Source organism: Nelusetta ayraudi, unplaced genomic scaffold, assembly GCF_046127955.1.
Source record: "Nelusetta ayraudi isolate G7.1 ecotype Tasmania unplaced genomic scaffold, CSIRO-AGI_Nayr_v1 ptg000084l, whole genome shotgun sequence".
Taxonomy (NCBI): Eukaryota; Metazoa; Chordata; class Actinopteri; order Tetraodontiformes; family Monacanthidae; genus Nelusetta; species Nelusetta ayraudi.
The window spans coordinates 5,891,245-5,908,185 of record NW_027466134.1 but is presented as its reverse complement, the minus strand read 5'-3'; the positions used below and the strand labels follow the sequence as shown (position 1 = coordinate 5,908,185).

The following is a 16,941-nucleotide window of genomic DNA, read 5'->3' as shown; positions in this document are numbered from 1 at the left end:
CATCAGAGCCCAGCCAGTTACATAACACACACACACACACACACACACACACACACACACACACACACACACACACACACACACACACACTCCCTCACACACACACTATTAATCACATCTCCTTGAAAAAAGCTTGACAGCACAAATCAACATTAATTAGGAAAATAAACGGAGCCGTTTGGGGAACTGACGCTGATGAAGAGCCTCCAGAGTTGAGTCTCTCTCTCTCTCTCTCTCTCACACACACACACACACACACACACACACACACACACACACACACACACACACACACACACACACACACACACACACACAGCAGTGGGTCCCTGGTGAGCTGCTGGAATTATAAAGATGATGATGTTCAAGGAAGCAAAACGCAGGAACAAGACAGGTAGAGGTCTCTGGGACCCTGGGGGTTGAGAGAAGACGGGGGGGCCCTATCAGGAGGCGGCTTCAGATGGGTCACCTGACCAGCAGTGACCCGGCCAGAAGCAGTGGTTGCCGCCGCCGCTATGCTCTGATGTCCTGCAGCCTCCAGCAGGACTGCGTTTCTTCCTTTGACTCCGCCTCCTCCTGCCAGTAGGAGGCGCCACCGCTCTCTTCCTGGCTGGACATCCAGGACCTGGACCATGATACACCTGGGCGGCACTATTTGTGAAGGCCGCTGGTGGTCAATCCTGTAAACACTTGCTGTGTCTCAATTCAAGTTCTGCACCCTTCAGACCGAGTGTCCTCCGTCTGAAGGAAGCGTTCTTCGAGGACCCAGCCTAGAAGGACGGACCAAACCCCGCCTCCCCGGTAACCACTCGGGACGGTCTAGCCTTCGGCGTATTTCCTCGTTTCGTCACCGCCGTTCCCTCTGGCTGGCCAACCCCGGAAGTGACATTTTTATAGTATCAAGCTAACCATTGGTTCGCCATCTAACAATGCCGTTGGATGATCAAATAAATAAAATCCTACGTTAAAAACTGGATACTTTATGTGAAACGTCAACATTTAGATTTATATGTCGTGTCTTAACCAGTACATGCCGCTAATTTCAGCTGACTTCCCAGGATCCCACAATGCTTTGCAGCAGCACGCAAAGCATCATGGGATACCCAAGTGCGCAAAGGATAGTAGCGGTGTATCCTTGGAATCGGCTAAAACTAGTGTGTATTTCCGAGGGCTCATTTTCAGCGTCCTAAGCACCCTCGGGAATTGGGACAAGCCTTTGTGCAGTGCTATGATGCAACTTCCTTTCAAAATGCACACTTCAAGGACGCAGAACCTGAATTGAGACACAGCAACTGTGTTCACCGTGTGTGTGTGTGTGTGTGTGTGTGTGCTCTATGCAGTGACACAGACCAAATGGGGAGAGCTGACTCCGCCCCTCCCCTGTCCCCTCCCCCCACAACTAATAACATGCGCAAGAAGAAGAAAAACAGACGTGGCGAGCAGGCTGTGCACTGCGTTTACTGGACAGGTGGCGCTCACGAGCTACAGTCATCCAGCAGAGGCACCGAGGAGGAGGAGAAGAACCACAACCTGCTGCTGACATCACACCACAGGCTCCACCCCCATCTCCTTTTATTTATTCTCTGGGCACCAAACCCACCCACCTGTGGGAAGGGGTTGGGGGGGGGCATCATAGTGACAAGCTCCGCCCACAGGAAGGAGGGGGCGGGGCCTGATATTGCACATCCATCCAATCAGTTTTTATTTCTCCCCGCTGTCAGCAAACAAACACACAACTGGTGAGCCCACAGGAGGACTGACGATAAGGCATCCACTCCAGACAGGAAGCACAACTGTCTGGCCACGCCCACTTCCTGTTCTCCTCCAACGGGGAAAAAAAAACAGCAGGTAGGTGAATGGAAAAGAAAGAAAAAAAAGGAGGAAAAAACAACCCAAAAAAAAGCAATGGCCAATCTGCAGTCTGTCAATCAGTAATCAATAATCAATGTTGTGAGACGGCCCCACCCACTTCCTGTCCAGGAGTGTGGGGGATTGGGGGTGGGCTGTTCAGGGTGACTAAGGTAGCAGTTAGCATGTTAGCAACATCTTTCCAGGTCATCCATGTGCGCGTGCTAACGTCCCACTCTGATGATGTCATCACTGACGACCTGTGTGTGTGTGTGTGTGGGGAGGGGTATTTACAGCAGAGAGAGAGAGAGAGAGAGAGAGAGAGAGAGAGAGAGAGAGAGAGAGAGAGAGAGAGAGAGACCGCCTAGCGTCATCCTGGGACCTCCTGTGGGGCCGGGACCCTCAGGTTGAGTCTCTGGATGGATGGGTGGAGCAGGTATTGACTGACAGGCACTGAGTCACTAGGGGGCGGGGCTTGGCTCTGAGCAGTCCCAGTCTGTGGCTGCACTCTGTGTGGGGGGGCAGTCTATCTGCGGGGGTGGTGGTGGAGGCCCCGCCCACCTGACCTGCTCTGCACCTCCCTGCTCCCCTCCTGGAAGGGAGTCCACTGAGTCAGAGCAGGAGGTGGAGGAGGGCGGAGGAGGAGGCAGCTGATTGGACAGAGACACCCAGTTCAGCTCCGCCCTCGCCTCCCCGGCTGAGGAGGAGGGTCCGGGTACTGGTCCTGGTCCTGGTCCTGGTCCAGGTCCGGGCTGGGAAGTGCCGCTAGGTCCGGGTTCTGCAGGAGCAGCAGGAGGAGGAGCAGCTGGAGGAGCAGCAGCAGCAGCAGCCGGAGCAGCAGCAGCAGCAGCAGCCGGAGCAGCTGCAGGAGCAGCAGCTGCACTGTGGTTGTTGTTGAGGTTGTCCTGCAGCGCCGTCTGGTTGGCCTGCTGGTTCTGCAGCAGCATCTCCTGGATGCGGATCTGCTGCAGGATGGCAGGAAGCTCGTAGTGGTGGAAGAAGTAGATCATGGAGTGCTGGGGTGGAGGAGGGAGGGGTTGAGGGGGTCAGAGGTCATGTCTCTTACTGTGAGAGCAGGTGAGGTGGTGAGATGTTCCTACCTGGATGAAGAGCCAGGAGGTGACCAGGGCCAGGCTGCTGTACTGGCCGTTGAAGCGGTAGTGGTAGGCATAGAAGGCAAAGTGGTAGAGATAGAAGAACCTGCAAGACAGCAGCAGCACCAGCAGCACCATCAGCTCCACCTGACACCACCCACTGATCTGCTGATCTCCACCGACTCCGCCCACTGATCAGATGATCTCCACCGACTCCACCCACTGATTAGGTGACCCCTTCTGACTCCACCCACTGATCAGTTGACACCCTCCGCCTCCCCCCACATTCTGACTCCACCCACCATCAGCTGACCCCTTCTGACTCCACCCACTGTTTAGGTGACCCACCCCTTCTGGCTCCGCCCACTGATCAGGTGAGCTTCTTTGACTCCACCCACTGATCAGCTGATCTCCACTGACTCCGCCCACTGATCAGGTGACCCACCTCAGCCAGTGGCGCTTGCTGGTGTTGGTGTGGCAGCAGATGGCGTCGTACTGGTCGGCCAGCCAGACGATGAGGATGATGTAGAAGGCCGTGGTGGTGTCGTTGAAGAACTCCGACATGATGGCCTCCATCCCTGACAGACAGGAAGTGACATCATCAGGGGGCTCTCTCAGGGGAGCAGTGGGAGCAGGGGGATCAGGGTGAGCACTCACCCACGAGGGCCAGGATGACGGTGAGCAGAGGGGCTGCTGGGAAGGCGATGGTCATGTTCATCTCCAACATCTGCAGGAGGTCCACTGAGGACACACAGCAAACAGCTCGTCCTCACACACACGCACACGCACAGCCAGGGGGCAGCAGAGAGCACATCCACCACCTCCACAACAGCCACAACAAGCAACTCAAGTCTGAAGGTCCTCAAGAAACCAAGTTCACCGCCTGGGCCGTCAGTCTGGACCAGAAAACAACTGGGTACTGGAGTCTACTGGTGTATACTGGGGACTGCTGGTGTATGTACTGGTATATACTGGTGTGCACTAGGGTATGCTGTGGTCTACCACTGTATACTGAGGTGCACTTGTGTGTACTGGGAACAGACCGATGAAGACGAAGATCTGGTGGTGAGAGTATCTGAGCAGCATGGACACAGACAGGGTCTGGAAAAGACAGGAGGACAGTGAAGGCATCATCATCATCATCATCATCATCAGCAGCAGCAGCACCACCACCAGTGGAACCAGTGCAACCATAGGAGGCCTACGACTGGTCCACTTACAAAGATGACCATGATGACGAAGGCGGCCAGGTAGGAGGTCCTGGCCATCCACATGCTGACGAAGCGGTAATGTTCTCCAGACACCACGTTCCTGAGGAACCCTGAGGAGACACAGAGCCGAGCGGCCGTCAGCCCGGCGGTGCGGGAGAGGTTGTGGGGTCAGACAGGCGGTGACCTCCGGCTCCTCCAACCTTTGTTCTCCTCGTTCTCAGCCAGGGCCTTCACGCTGGACATCAGGATGTCGTCGTAGCCCAGGAACTCGTCCAGCAGGAAGCGGCTGAAGCGGTCGCCGAAGCACTCGTCCTTCATGGGGTCTGGACACACACACACACACACACACACACACACACACACACACACACACACACACACACACACACACACACACACACACACACACACACACACACACACACACACACACACACGACTGAGTTGACTCATTGCATGGAGAACAGACCCTGGTAATTGGTTGATGGGGATCTCCTGCTGTTTCTTCAGATGTATGTGTATGTCTGCCTCTGTCGATCAATAAAGATCTTTCAAAGCGGCAGCAGCAGGTGAGTGTGAGGAGGGCGGGGCCTCACCCAGGGTGACCACCATGACGGGGATGTGGAGCCTCTGCCTGGTGCTCTGGGACAGGCGCAGGAAGCCATACTCCAGCGAGTACTCCACCATGTACTCCTCCTGGGGCCACACTGACACACAACAGCACACACTCAGCACGTGTGCACATGCGCGCGCGCGCGCGCACACACACACACACACACACACACACACACACACACACACACACACACACACACACACACACACACACACACACACACACACACACAGCAGGGGGAGAGGAGCTACACCCGTCTCCAGCCTGGACTGGAAGCTGCCACGTTCTGCCAGGTTCTCCTGCTCCAGGTTCTCCATCCAGGAGTCCAGCCTTCACTTCTGCTGCTGCTCCTGCTGCTGCTGCTGTTACTGCTCCTGCTGCTGTTACTGCTGCTCCTGCTCCTGTTACTGCTGCTCCTGCTGCTGTTACTGCTGCTGCTGTTACTGCTGCTGCCGCTGTTAATGCTGCTCCTGCTGCCGCTACTGCTGGCTCCTCCACTGGGGTCCAGGAGGAACACACAGAGCTGGAGATAGGCAGAACGTGGGAGTCTACTGCCCCCTGCTGGTGTCTCAGGACTAAACATGTCACAGCGGTCGCACTAGAATCTATGTTTTAAATAATAATAATAACAACAACAACAAAACCACAACTCACTAAACATTTTGAGTGGAGTGTATTGTGAGCCATCAACTCAGAGAGAGAAACTCTAATGTTCACAAGGTGGCACTCTGTCCTGGAGGAGGAGCAGGAGGAGGACGATGAGGAGGAGGAGAAGAGAAAGAAAAAGCAGGAGAAGAAGAAGAGGAAGAAGAAGGTGGAGGAGGGGGTGGAGCCAAAGAAGAAGAGGAAGAGGAAGAGAAGCAGGAGTTTACCTGCTCTGGTCATCATCTCCAGCTCAGACACTGAGTCCTGCAGCGGCTGCGTACCTTTAGTGGTCTGGCTGAAGGAGACGTCCTGGCTGTCATTGGCTCCTCCTCTTCCTGCTCCGCCCCCTCCTGCAGCACCTCCTCCAATCAGAGACGGCTTCAGGCGGGGTTCAATGTCCAGCTCAAACTGCAGCAGGGACACACACACACACACACAGGTGCCAGAGGCTTAGCCCCGCCCACTGCTGCCCCCTGGTGTCCACTGAGGGAAGTGCTCCCACCTGCACCGAGCTGTTGTCAAACATCTCCAGGGTGAGCTCCTCCTCCTCCTCCTGCTCCTGCTGCAGCGCCGCCAGACTCAGGGACGGCACCGCTTCTCCTGCTCCTCCTCGCGCCTCCTCCTCGGCCTCCAGCTGCTCCTGCAGGCCGGCTGCCGAGTCGTAGTACTGCAGGAAGACGGAGGCGCGGCTGGAGTTCCTCTGGATCTCCACCCGTAGGATGCCGTCGCGCGGCCAGCGCTCCCTCACCGCCTCCAGGCAGTTGATGGGCGAGCGAGAGAAGGCGATGTGGATGTAGGCGAGGATGAAGAGGACGAAGAGAGCCTGAGGAGGAGGTGAAGGGAGAGGATCAGGTGACCAGGTGTACTGCAAGAAGAGGTGCAGGTGCAGCTCATCTGATATCTCTTCCTGATCCTGCAGATTAGCTCCGCCCCCTCCCACTGCTTGGTGTGCTTCTCCCGAACACCACCAGCACCTCCAGAACCTGCTGCTGGACCCAATATTGGTCTCAGTAGCCGACAGCACCTCCGCTGTGGGCCTGAAGGGGGCGTTAGATACCTGTGTGATTGCACAGGAGAACTTCCAACCTGTACCTCAAATCATCAACAACGCCTTCCATCAGCGCTGCACTCAGCAGTCATGTGGCAACACTGCCCCCTGCTGGAAGGGAGAGGAAAGTGCGAGCGGAGAAGTGGATTATGGCCGCTGTTGTGTCAGTGGTCAGTGAATGAGCCTCTGTGTGCCGAGAGTAAGGTCGGGTGACTCTGCCCCTGGTGGGCGTGGCTACGACTTGGCTCGCCGCCGACTAAGCCGACACGGAGGTGGTGCATGATGATGTCATTAGGGGCCGTCGGGGCCAGCAAGGTCTTCTCCGCTGCCCTCAACACAAGCAGAAAAGTGACTGTTGTCCTGTAAATATGCCAATAAAGTCAACGGCTAAAGTTGGAAAAACCTCTCATCAGGTGGTTTTTCACACGGATCCATACAGAGGAATATCGCTAAAGTGTCATACAAACAGATGATGTACGGGGTCACATGACCAGTTCACTGACCAGTGAAAATGGGGCATTATGATTGGACGGAGGAGGAGACGGAATTTTCTTTCTTTTCTTTTTCTTACAAGTCATCAAAGAGAAAACTCAAACAGCAAACAAATGTAAACAAAAAACAGCAGACTTAACTCGGGTCAAAGTCTGATGCCCTTCACACCATTCAGTGCACACATCTGCAGTCAAAACTGTAAAATTTTTAGAAATATCGCCTTTATTTTGAAAGAAACAGTCATGGAAACGTAACTTGTGATTGGATAATGGGCTGGAGAGACTAAACTAAAGCTGAGAGAACTGATGGCAGGAGGGGGAGGAAGACGAGGAGTAGGGGGAGCTAAACTACCCAATCAGCTGCACTTTATCTTGTAAATAACGAGGCGTGTTATTGCTCAAGTGCTTTGCTGTTGCATTCTCTTTAAAACCAATGCATTTATTGACCGGCTTGTTGCGTCACCGTCTCATCGTTGGCGTCTTCTAGGAAACGGCAACAGTGTGCGTGAAGTCAAATGGAAACAAACTTGTTTTAAGCTCACAGAGCAGCGCTTCAGCTGCACTCGTTTCTGTTGACTAATGTCTCAAAAACACCATTCCTTCTTTGAGTTTCGACAGTACTGACGGTATTGTGAGGTGCGACTATGCATCTAGGTGGGACTAAGTGACAACGTTGTTGAAGGCCTGGACGTGAAGCGCACGGCTCGACCCGGTCTAGACGGCGCCGAGAAAAGGCGTGTCTACAGAGTGTGTGGACAGACACAAACCTTGAGCAGGACAAAGAACTCAAAGACTCTCCTGAAGGACGGAGGGAAGAGCCGAGCGTAGGTGACGGCCATCTTGAAGAAGAGTGCGTGGAAGAGGCGGTCCCGCACGTTGATCAGGGGGTTCTGGTTCATGTTGGGGTTCCGGATGCGGTTGCCCCCCGTGTTGTTATTGTTGTTCAGGGGGACATTGTTGTTGTTGTTGGCGGCCTGGTTGTCAGACATGATGACCTCTGGCGACACCTCTGCCTCACACACTCACACTCACACACACAATCACACACACACTCACACAGCAGCGGGCCTTTAGGTCGGCATGGCTGCGAGCCCGACACGCGGCGCTGGACTCTTCACACTGTGGGACGGAACCGACAACAGTCTCAGAAGTATGACAACACGGCCGCCACACTGGTGATACAGTCAGATTACCCATGATGCAGTCTGGTGAGCAGGACAGGTGGGTACAACACTAGACAGCACACACCTGTCCCAGGTGATAGCGCAGTACAGATTAGCAGCTGTTAGCTTGCCACAGTCCGGGCGCCTCTTGTTATTGCAGTTAAAAATATGACTCAAGAGAATAGAGGTCAGGTGATAGCCTGTCACGTGACATCTGCCACTGACGGACAGCCAATCGGGTGGGTGCGAACAGATGGCGGCGTCGCCGCGATCAATGTGTGTCATCGACGTTGCACAGGAGCGACGACATGTTGTGCAATTCCAGGAATTTACAGTTATAATCGGATTCAACCTGATTGTAGTGACGAATCAACAGAGCCCTCCGTGACATCAGCTCGACAGCTGTGAACGCATGCAACAATACTGGCGTGCATAACCGAACGGAGCGCGTCCTCGGAGACATTGGCGCACTTTGCGAGCACCAAGCAGCGTCATTGTCACACACCTGCCGTGTGTTCACCTCACTGCATCACACAGTGAATTAAGCTCCGCAGATTATGCGCTGTGTATGAAGCGTGTTAGCTCCAGCGGTTGTTAGGTGTTCCTCCGAGGCCCTCAGCTGGTAAACCTTCCCCAGGACGGTGCCCTAGTGCGCCCGCCTCAGCTGTTAGCATAAGCGGCGGCTTGGCATGCAGCTATCTTACCTGCTCAGCAGCACACAGCAGCCGCCTCCATGCTCAGGTCTTGGCCTCGGGTGTTTAAACACAGCAGATTGGCACCAGAGCAGCTGCTAGCAGCTTAGCTGCTAGTGGAGCTAGTTGGCACAGGCAGATAGCCTCGGAGGAGCTAGCAGCGAGCTACAGCGCTAACTTGGGGATAACAAGCTTCAGGCGCTGACTGGAGACATTTCAGTCGGATCCGCTGGACTAAGAGGGGGAAGACGCTCGTTCTCTTCCTCTGGCGGCTCCACTCCAACTCTGATATGAATCAGTAGTGAAATAAACTCACAGCAAACGGGAACTAGCTGCTCGACTGACGGCTGCTGTTACGAGGCGGAACCACAACTGGGGAGGAAATAGTGACGGAGGCCGTGAGGTCCAAACTCCCTCACTTCTGTCTGCAAGGTGGCCGACGGCTGCCTGGAGTCAGAAGGGTTTCATCCATTAAAATGTCTCAGAACTTTGTTTGCGGTCACCCGGGTTCGATACTGACTAAATAAATAAATCAGACTAATATGTATTCTGCTGTGCTGTCGCTGGGGTGACCACGCCTGACTGTGGATGCTAACTGTTGTGTATCTCTTGTCTTATCCTGCATCGTTGTGTTGCCTTGTCTTGTCTTGTTATGTTTCTGCTATGGGCAGCTGAGAGTAAAGTGAATTATCCTTCAGGGATTAATAATTAAAGTTTTCTCAACTGAACTGAACTGTACTGAACTGAACTGGCTAAATAAGTGGTACCGACGTGCCGGTGCCCTGCGCTCGGGGCTTTAAACGTTCACGGCGGGGCGCCCTGATCCGGTGGCTCTGCTCAGCAGGTCCAGACGTCCAGGGGTCCAGTTGTCCAGGCACCGTGCAGAGGATGCAGGACTGCCTTCATGTTTGTTCTATGTACTCCATCGAGTCGGCTGCATGTTTTCTTCTAACCTGCTGCAAAAGTATTCGAAGACAAACACATAGTCACACACAAACTCTGACAATAAGGTCACGTTTCGTCATTGTTTGATTACATTTTCCACCGAATTCACTGACAAACATTCTTGAACAAAACGTGTACAGTTCAGTTGGTGCAGATTAATGTTTAGTTTGGGCTCCATAGGAGCCTTTCAAACTTTCCCGAGCAAGAAAGCGCTTCGCAGCGATACGAGGTTGTCTGCCACCGCCTGGCGTAATTAATGTCAGTGCACTAATACACAGTTCGCGTATTCATCACACATGCCGTACAGCGGTATAGTGCGAAAGCACGACCGAGTTAAATACTGACTGACCGCATGCGCAGTTCTTATGAACTGTATGATGAAGAATTTACAGACAGGCAGTGGAGGAGACGGCCCCGGCCCTGCGGGGTCCTGAGACACCGCCAGAGCGGAGATCGGCGGAAGGTTTGTTAGAACAACGGAACATCATCGGCTCGTTCTCCCACTGGACCGGACTAAACTGCCTCCCCTCAGTTATTTCATGCTTTTATTGAGCAGGTCGAGACTAAACCCACTGACGCAGCCGCAGTAGTAGAAAGTAGGTAAGCAAGCAGCAGCTCGAGTAGAATCTGTGTTGTGGCACAATGAACGGAGCAGAGTCAACCGTCACGGTGCTCCAAGATGATCAATAATAGGAACGAGATGCCTAACGAGTGCGATTGATTTCAGGCAAAGTGTCTTTCTGGACTATTTAGTTTCTATTGCGGTGTTCATTTGAATCAAACAGCGATGTGCTGTGGCTGGCATCCTCCTGTGAACTTCACACTTCCAGCTTCATCCTCAGCCCCATGTATTTCACTGTGTGTGTGTGTGTGTGTGTGTGTGTGTGTGTGTGTGTGTGTGTGTGTGTGTGTGTGTGTGTGTGTGTGTGTATGTGTGCGACCTCCTGGCCTCCTGCAGTCCCTCTCTGAGCTCTCGTCATGGAGTTGGCTTATGTTTGTGAGTGGGAGAAGCGTCCCAAGAGCACCCACTGTCCCTCCATCCCGCTGGTCTGCTCCTGGTCCTGCAGGAACCTGGTGGCCTTCACCACCGACCTGAAGAACGAGGACGATGACAAAGGTGAACGCTGACTGGCATCACGACGGGCACCTGCTGGGTGGACACGCCCACGGGGGGCGTAGTCAGTCAGTTTGATGACTGGCTGACTATCATTACCATTTCTTTAAGTTGGGTGGGCCGGATTATAAAGCTTCACGGGCGGTTATGGCTCTCAGGCTGTAAGTTTGCCCCATGCCTGGACTAGAGTGTGTGTGTGTGTGTGTGTGTGTGTGTGTGTGTGTGTGTGTGTGTGTGTGTGTGTGTGTGTGTGTGTGTGTGTGTTTCAGATGTTAGTCATATGATCCACATCATTGACACGGAGCACCCCTGGGACGTCTACTCCATCAACTCTGGACACAGCGAGGTCATTTCCTGTCTGGAGTGGGACCAGTCAGGTGAGCCCAGTGTGCTTCTGAGGAACAAACCCCTGTATTCTCTGGTTCAGACAAATAGGAACTGGAGGAAAAGATGTTTTACCTGCCTCGACAGTTTGGACCGTGACACCGGTCCAGAATGTGGTTATTCCTCCTGCACTGGTCCGGATTGGCTGACGTCAAATTTTCCTGGTCCGCTGTGGAACTTTGTAGGCGTGGATTTGTCTGAAGAAAATAATATAAGAGTTAATCTCTCACTGAAGACAGTATGAACGTTTGTAGCGAGAGAGAGTGTCCTCTCACTGCACTTCATCAGCATCATCGCTCTGTGTGTGTGTGTGTGTGTGTGTGTGTGTGTGTGTGTGTGTGTGTGTGTGTGTGTGTGTGTGTGTGTGTGTGTGTGTGTGTGTGTGTGTGTGTGTGTGTGTGTGTAGGCTCCAAGCTGCTGTCAGCAGACGGCGATGGTCACATCAAGTGCTGGTCCATGTCGGAGCACCTGGTCAACAGCTGGGAGAGCATCCTGAGCAGCTCCCTGGATGGAGATCCCATCGTGGCCCTCAGCTGGCTGCACAACGGCGTCAAGCTGGCGCTGCACGTGGAGATGGTAACTGTGTGTGTGTGTGTGTGTGTGTGTGTGTGTGTGTGTGTGTGTGTGTGTGTGTGTGTGTGTGTGTGTGTGTGTGTGTGTGTGTGTGTGTGTGTGTGTGTGTGTGTGTGTGTGTGTGTGTGTGAAGCCAGCGGCTGAGGGTCTCCTCCGTCCTCCACAGTCTGGTTCCTCCAACTTTGGCGAGAAGTTCTCCAGGGTGAAGTTCTCCCCGTCGCTGACCCTGTTTGGCGGGAAGCCCATGGAGGGCTGGCTGGCGGTGACGGTGAGCGGCCTGGTCACCGTGTCGCTGCTGAAGCCAGGGGGCGCTCTGCTCACCGCCAGCGAGAGCCTGTGCCGGCTGCGGGGCCGCGTGGCGCTGGCCGACATCGCCTTCACGGGGGGAGGGAACATCGTGGTGGCCGCCACCGACGGCAGCAGCTCGTCCCCGGTCCAGTTCTACAAGGTCAGAACCAGAACCAGAACCGGAGGCAGACCCTGGTCAGGGGCTCCAGGCGTCCAGGGGATGTGACTCTGTGGACGTCTCCAGTAGACACACGAGTCAATTCTCGATTCAGACGATTCTTGATTCAAATCATTTTGAAAACTCTTCAAAAATGAGTGAGAGTGCATTAGCTAAAGATAGAATACAATAGAATAGAACGCCTCTATTAATGCCACAAATTTTGCATAATGACAGCAACAATGTAGTGCAAAGACAAGGAACATTATTTGAATTAAAAATAAATCGAGGAATAAAATATTTCTAGAATAAGAATCAGCTTCACCGACCCGGTTTGCACTTCCCAGACTGGGAGTTGGACTCTGGTTTAGCGCCGTTCTCTAACAAACAGACAGTCAACAGAATGTGCTGCTCGCTGGTGGAATCAAAAATATACACAAGTCTACATATATACTGCAAGAAGAAAAAACAAGAGAAACACAGGTGCAGCGGTACCAGGTGGAGGTGGAGGTGTAATGCAGTAAGACAGGAATCACAAGACACTCACCTCTGATGGACAGGTGAATTATTTACAGTCCTCTGAATCATAATGAACGACCAAATGATGCATTAAAAACTGAATTTAACTTCTGTCAGGTGTGATTTCTAAATTTGGAGGGAACGTTGCTAAAAATCAAGTTTCCAAGTTTATGAATGGATCCAGAGGATGAGAATGGCGATGCCCCCTAGTGTCCTGAGAGTGTGTGTGTGTGTGCGCTCAGGTGGTGGTCAGTGTGGTGAGTGAGAAGTGCCGCATCGACACGGAGCTGCTGCCCTCGCTGTTCCTGCGCTGCACCACCGACCCGCTGAGGAGGGAGAAGTACCCGGCCGTCACCCACCTCAAGTTCCTGACCAGGGAGAACTCTGAGCAGGTACCAACCCCGGCCCAGGAGAGCCCCCTGCTGGCCACCAGGAGCACTGGCGCCACTCTGTCTGTGTGTGTGTGTGTTGCAGGTGCTGCTGTGTGCGTCCAATCAGAGCGGCAGCATCGTGGAGTGTTGGTCCCTGAGGAAGGAGGGACTTCCTGTCAACAACATCTTCCAGCACCGCTCACCAGTCGGTAAGAAGGGCCGGCCAGGTGGACCAGCTGATGGCTGGCCGTTGACCTCTGACCTCTGACCCCTGCCTGTGCCCAGTCGGGGAGAAGCAGCCGACCATCCTGAAGTGGAGGATCCTCACCACCACCGGAGACCTGGAGCGCGTCTCAGCCGTCGCTCTGCCAAAGCTGCCCATCTCCATTTCCAACACTGACCTGAAGGTGGCATCAGACACCAAGTTCTGCCCTGGCCTGGGTGAGGGGGATGTTTGTGAACCACTCTCTGACTCACTCATTCCGTGACTCTGTGACTCTCAGGTCTGGCGCTCTGGCTCTCTGAATCCTTGACTCTCTGACTCCTTGACTCACTCACTCTCTGACTCCTTGACTCTCTGCCCCCTTGATCCTCTGACTCCTTGACTCACTCACTCAGTGACTCTCTGACTCTCAGGTCTGACTCTCTGACTCCTTGCTCACTCACTCAGTGACTCTCTGACTGTCTGACTCCTTGGCTCACCGACTCACCGACTCACTCTCTGACTCACTTACTCACTGATTCTCTGACTCCTTGACTCACTGACTCTCAGGTCTGACTCCTAGACTCTCTGACTCCTTGGCTCACTGACTCTCTGACTCAGTGACTCTCTGACTCACAGGTCTGACTCTTAGACTCTCTGACTCCTTGGCTCACCGACTCACTGACTCTCTGACTCAGTGACTCTGTGACTCTCAGGTCTGGCTCTGGGCTTCCATGACGGCAGTATTCAGATCCTGCACCGTCTCTCCCTTCACACCATGGGGGTGTTTTACGGCTCCTCCTCCTCCTCGTCGGCTCAGAGGCCCGGAGACGAGTCGGCCATCAAACGCCAGAGAACCGGCGCCCCCGGCTTGCACTTCAAGGCGCTGCAGTTCTCCTGGACCTCGCTGGCGCTGGCCGGAGTGGACAACCACGGCAAGGTGAGCCGCTGCCCCCCGGAGGTCAGGAGGTCACACGACCACCGCGAGCAGGAAGTGAACCCGTGTCTCCCCCGTCCAGCTCCACATGCTGCGGGTGTCGCCCTCCATGGGCCAGATGGTGGAGATGAACACGACGCTGCGCCACCTGCTGTTCCTGCTGGAGTACTGCATGGTGACGGGCTACGACTGGTGGGACGTCCTGCTGCACGTGCAGCCCACCATGGTGCACAACCTGGTGGAGCGGCTGCATGAGGAGTACATGAGGCAGAACCAGGCGCTGCAGCAGGTCAGGAGGTCACGGGGGAGGAGGAGGGTCAGGGGTCGCCAGGTGGTCATATGACTGAGCTCATGTGACCAGGTGGTCCCTGGGTAGTTCTCCTCTGAGCTTCCGCCTCAGGGACCACACTTCCCACGATGCCTCAGTTCGGCCCCCCTTCCTCCACCTCCACAGGTCCTGGCCACTCGTATTTTGGCGGTGAAGGCATCGCTGTGCAAGCTGTCGACGGCGACGGCGGCACGAGCATGTGACTTCCACGCCAAGCTGCTGCTGATCGCCATCAGCTCCACCCTCAAGTCCCTGCTGAGGCCCCACGTCCTCAACAACCCCGACAAGAGCCCCGGGGACCGGCTCACCGAGATCTGTGCCAAGAACACAGACACAGGTGGGTCTGGGGGTGGGGGTGGGGGTGGGGGGGAGTGGCGGAGGGGCTGATGATGACCGTGGTCTCCTCAGATATCGACAAGGTGATGATCAACCTGAAGACGGAGGAGTTTGTGCTGGACGGACCCCCTCTGCAGTCCCTGCAGCAGCTCATCCAGTGGGTGGGGGACTTTGTCTTGTACCTGCTGGCCAATCTGCCCAACCAGGTGAGGACCAGAAGGTCCAGGTGGAGAAGGGTCAGGGCCCAGTGGGACCCCCTGGACTCAGGTCTCCTCTGTCCCCGCAGGGCTCCATGGTGCGGCCGGGCTTCGGCTTCATGAGGGACGGCGCCTCCTTGGGGATGCTGAGGGAGATGCTGGTGATGATCCGGATCTGGGGCCTCCTGAAGGCCGGCTGCCTGCCCACCTTCACCGCCACCTCCGACAACCAGGACAGCATGCAGCTGCTCTTCAGGCTGCTCACCAAGCTATGGCTCTGCTGTAGGAACGATCTCACACAACAACACTCTGGACCAGGACCTGGAACTGATCCTGGTCCTGGTCCTGGTCCTGGACTGAGACTTGGTTCTGGACCAGGACTGAGTCCTGATCCTGGTCCTGGTCCTGAAATTGGTCCTGGTCCTATTCCTTGTTGTAGTCCTTTTACAGGTCTTGGTCCTAGTCCCGGTCCTGGCTGTAGTTGTAGTCCTGGTCCTGGTCCTGGTTCCAGTCCTGACTGATGGTGTAGCTGTGGTTTCCAGTGGTGCTCAGTAACTGTTGTGTAACTGTTGCGTGACTGTGTGTGTCAGCCCGGGACGACGGCCCCGGCCAGGACCCGGACGAGAGCCTGATTGACGAGTGCTGCCTGCTGCCCAGTCAGCTGCTGGTCCCCAGTATGGACTGGCTGCCCGTCAACGACGGCGTCATCGTCAAGCTGCAGGGGAAACACCCGCTGAGGCTGCAGTTTGGAAAGGCCTCCTCTCTGCCAGGAGGGGGCACCACCGCCCCGCTGGAGGCCTTCACCAGGTACCCACACCCCCTAGAGACTCCAAGAGACCCTTAGAGACTTCCCAAGACCCGCCGAGACCTCCTGAGACCCTCAGAGACCTGAAGAGACCCTCTGAGGACCCTTCTATATATGTGTGTGTGTGTGTGTGTGTGTGTGTGTGTGTGTGTGTGTGTGTGTGTGTGTGTGTGTGTGTGTGTGTGCGCAGGTGTCCAGGCTCACAGAAGATGGACAACCTGCGCTGTGTTCACATGGGGGTCTGTCCCACGGAGGAGAGCAAGGCCTGCACCAGGTGAGTCAACAGGAAGTGACCTCATGACCTCCACCCTCCCCCTCCAGGTGGCACATTTCATGGTGTTGGCCGTGTTGCATTCAGGTGCGGCTGCGTGACGATGCTGCGCTCCCCCAACAAGACCAACGCCATGAAGCAGTGGGAGCAGCGCTGGATCAAGAACTGCCTGTGTGGAGGTCTGTGGAGGAGGATCCCCCCCACGCTCACCTGACCCTGAACGCATCATGGCGACACACCTGGACACGGGTTGAACCAACCTGAGGACGTCATATACGACCTTAAATGCATCATTAAAGTTGAACACAACATCTAATGAGCATATGATCTGAAGACACCTGACCGCATCACGACAGCTGACCAAACATAATGCCAGGATGTGGCCGACACCCCTGACCACTCCTGAACCCATCCTGCCTGGACAGGGCAGGCGAAGCAGAAACTCCAGAACATATCGGAGGCACCTGAACGCATCACACGGCCCCGACTTTACCTGTAAATAAAGCTTATTTTATTTCCGGTTTGTAATAAAACTTTCAAAATAAAAGACCAGTTTGATATTGTTTGAGTCTTTGGGGTTTTGTGATGAATTCAAATGGAAAGAACCGGAACCAGGACCTTCGACTGGTCTATGGTTGCTCCAGACCAGATGGACTGGGACCAGCAGAACCTCCCTCTGTTACAGTGGCTGAGCTCATCTCTTCCT

At 54.7% G+C, this 16,941-nt stretch overlaps 2 protein-coding genes and 1 long non-coding RNA gene across 4 annotated transcripts; 1 reads left to right on the top strand and 2 right to left on the bottom strand.

Annotated features, from left to right (window-relative positions):
- Positions 1–1,534: 1,534 nt before the first annotated feature.
- On the bottom strand, positions 1,535–9,181 carry tmem259 (transmembrane protein 259). Of its 2 annotated transcripts, none has more exons than XM_076045236.1 (12): positions 8,821–9,181; positions 7,721–8,072; positions 5,917–6,237; positions 5,642–5,822; positions 4,750–4,860; positions 4,354–4,476; positions 4,163–4,263; positions 3,986–4,043; positions 3,600–3,683; positions 3,388–3,520; positions 2,949–3,048; positions 1,535–2,864 (listed from the first exon to the last, which is right to left on the bottom strand). In XM_076045236.1, exons 2-12 carry the CDS (start codon positions 7,940–7,942, stop codon positions 2,310–2,312), a joined length of 1,989 nt encoding a protein of 662 aa, XP_075901351.1. In that variant the 5' UTR covers positions 7,943–8,072; positions 8,821–9,181; the 3' UTR covers positions 1,535–2,309. The 2 variants fall into 2 exon arrangements, with proteins under 2 accessions (XP_075901351.1, XP_075901352.1); XM_076045237.1 differs by having other exon boundaries at positions 5,696–5,822; positions 8,821–9,180.
- Positions 9,182–10,486: 1,305 nt separating this feature from the next.
- LOC142900762 (uncharacterized) lies at positions 10,487–11,662 on the bottom strand. Its single transcript, XR_012928932.1, has 2 exons — positions 11,327–11,662; positions 10,487–10,845 (listed from the first exon to the last, which is right to left on the bottom strand). It is a non-coding gene; the product is annotated as an uncharacterized LOC142900762 (long non-coding RNA).
- Positions 10,732–16,795, top strand: med16 (mediator complex subunit 16). Its single transcript, XM_076045233.1, has 15 exons — positions 10,732–10,870; positions 11,137–11,244; positions 11,658–11,827; positions 11,991–12,272; positions 13,031–13,180; positions 13,263–13,368; positions 13,445–13,600; positions 14,078–14,301; positions 14,381–14,587; positions 14,753–14,963; positions 15,035–15,168; positions 15,249–15,441; positions 15,750–15,966; positions 16,155–16,238; positions 16,323–16,795. Exons 1-15 carry the CDS (start codon positions 10,732–10,734, stop codon positions 16,447–16,449), a joined length of 2,508 nt encoding a protein of 835 aa, XP_075901348.1. The 3' UTR covers positions 16,450–16,795.
- The last annotated feature ends 146 nt before the right edge of the window (positions 16,796–16,941 follow it).